This window comes from Cynoglossus semilaevis, chromosome 15 (genome assembly GCF_000523025.1).
Source record: "Cynoglossus semilaevis isolate Cse_v1.0 chromosome 15, Cse_v1.0, whole genome shotgun sequence".
Classification (NCBI taxonomy): domain Eukaryota; kingdom Metazoa; phylum Chordata; class Actinopteri; order Pleuronectiformes; family Cynoglossidae; genus Cynoglossus; species Cynoglossus semilaevis.
The window spans coordinates 19,734,584-19,735,316 of NC_024321.1; the positions used below are offsets into that span (position 1 = coordinate 19,734,584).

Consider the following 733-nt stretch of genomic DNA (forward strand, 5'->3'; position numbering starts at 1 on the left):
GACTCACCTGTTGAACCACAGACTCACCTGTTGAACCACAGACTCACCTTAGATGTCAACATGTTGGTCTGTGTTTTTTTTTTCAGTCCTTCAGGTCTCTGCCTCAGAAACCTCTGTCTGTTGACCTGACAGTGGAGGAAGGTCAAAGGTTAAAGGTCATCTATGGCTCCTTATCAGGATTCCATGCCATAGACGTGGACTCTGGGACCCCGTACGACCTGTACCTGCCGACACATGTAAGAGTCCAGGATCAGGATCAGGATCAGGATCATCTGATATGATTTGTTATTGAAACCATCTTTTGAGTTTCACTCCATTTTAAACAAGGGCTCCATCTAGTGGCACTCATGAAAATCCTTTATAATAACATTGTGAAACAAGTTTAGGAAAATCAGGGAGAGACTGGAGTGTGTGTGTGTGTGTGTGTGTGTGTGTGTGACTGTTTTTAAAGGAAACATCTTTTATTTAGTAAATAATGTGTGACCAGCTCCTTCCTCCTCCTCCTCATCTTCCTCCTCATCATCATCTTCCTCCTCATGCTGTGACTCATTTCCCTCTTTTTTTTTGTTCTTCTTCCTTGGTTCCTCCTGATTTCTAAAAATATTTCCTGACTGAACATCTCTGCTCTTCACTCCGGGCTGTCGCAGTAGTACTAGGACTTCTGAGTAGTACTAGGACTTCTGAGTAGTACTAGGACTTCTGAGTAGTACTAGGACTTCTGAGAGTAGTACTA

At 43.1% G+C, this 733-nt stretch overlaps 1 protein-coding gene across 1 annotated transcript in view; it reads left to right on the forward strand.

The window, feature by feature from the left end:
• LOC103391481 (misshapen-like kinase 1) overlaps window positions 1-733 on the forward strand; it is a 32,070-nt gene that overhangs the window by 28,583 nt on the left and 2,754 nt on the right. The window contains exon 29 of the mRNA XM_017039191.2: window positions 87-236. Coding sequence (XP_016894680.1) covers window positions 87-236 — 150 coding nt within the window. The remainder of the gene's footprint in view (window positions 1-86; window positions 237-733) is intronic.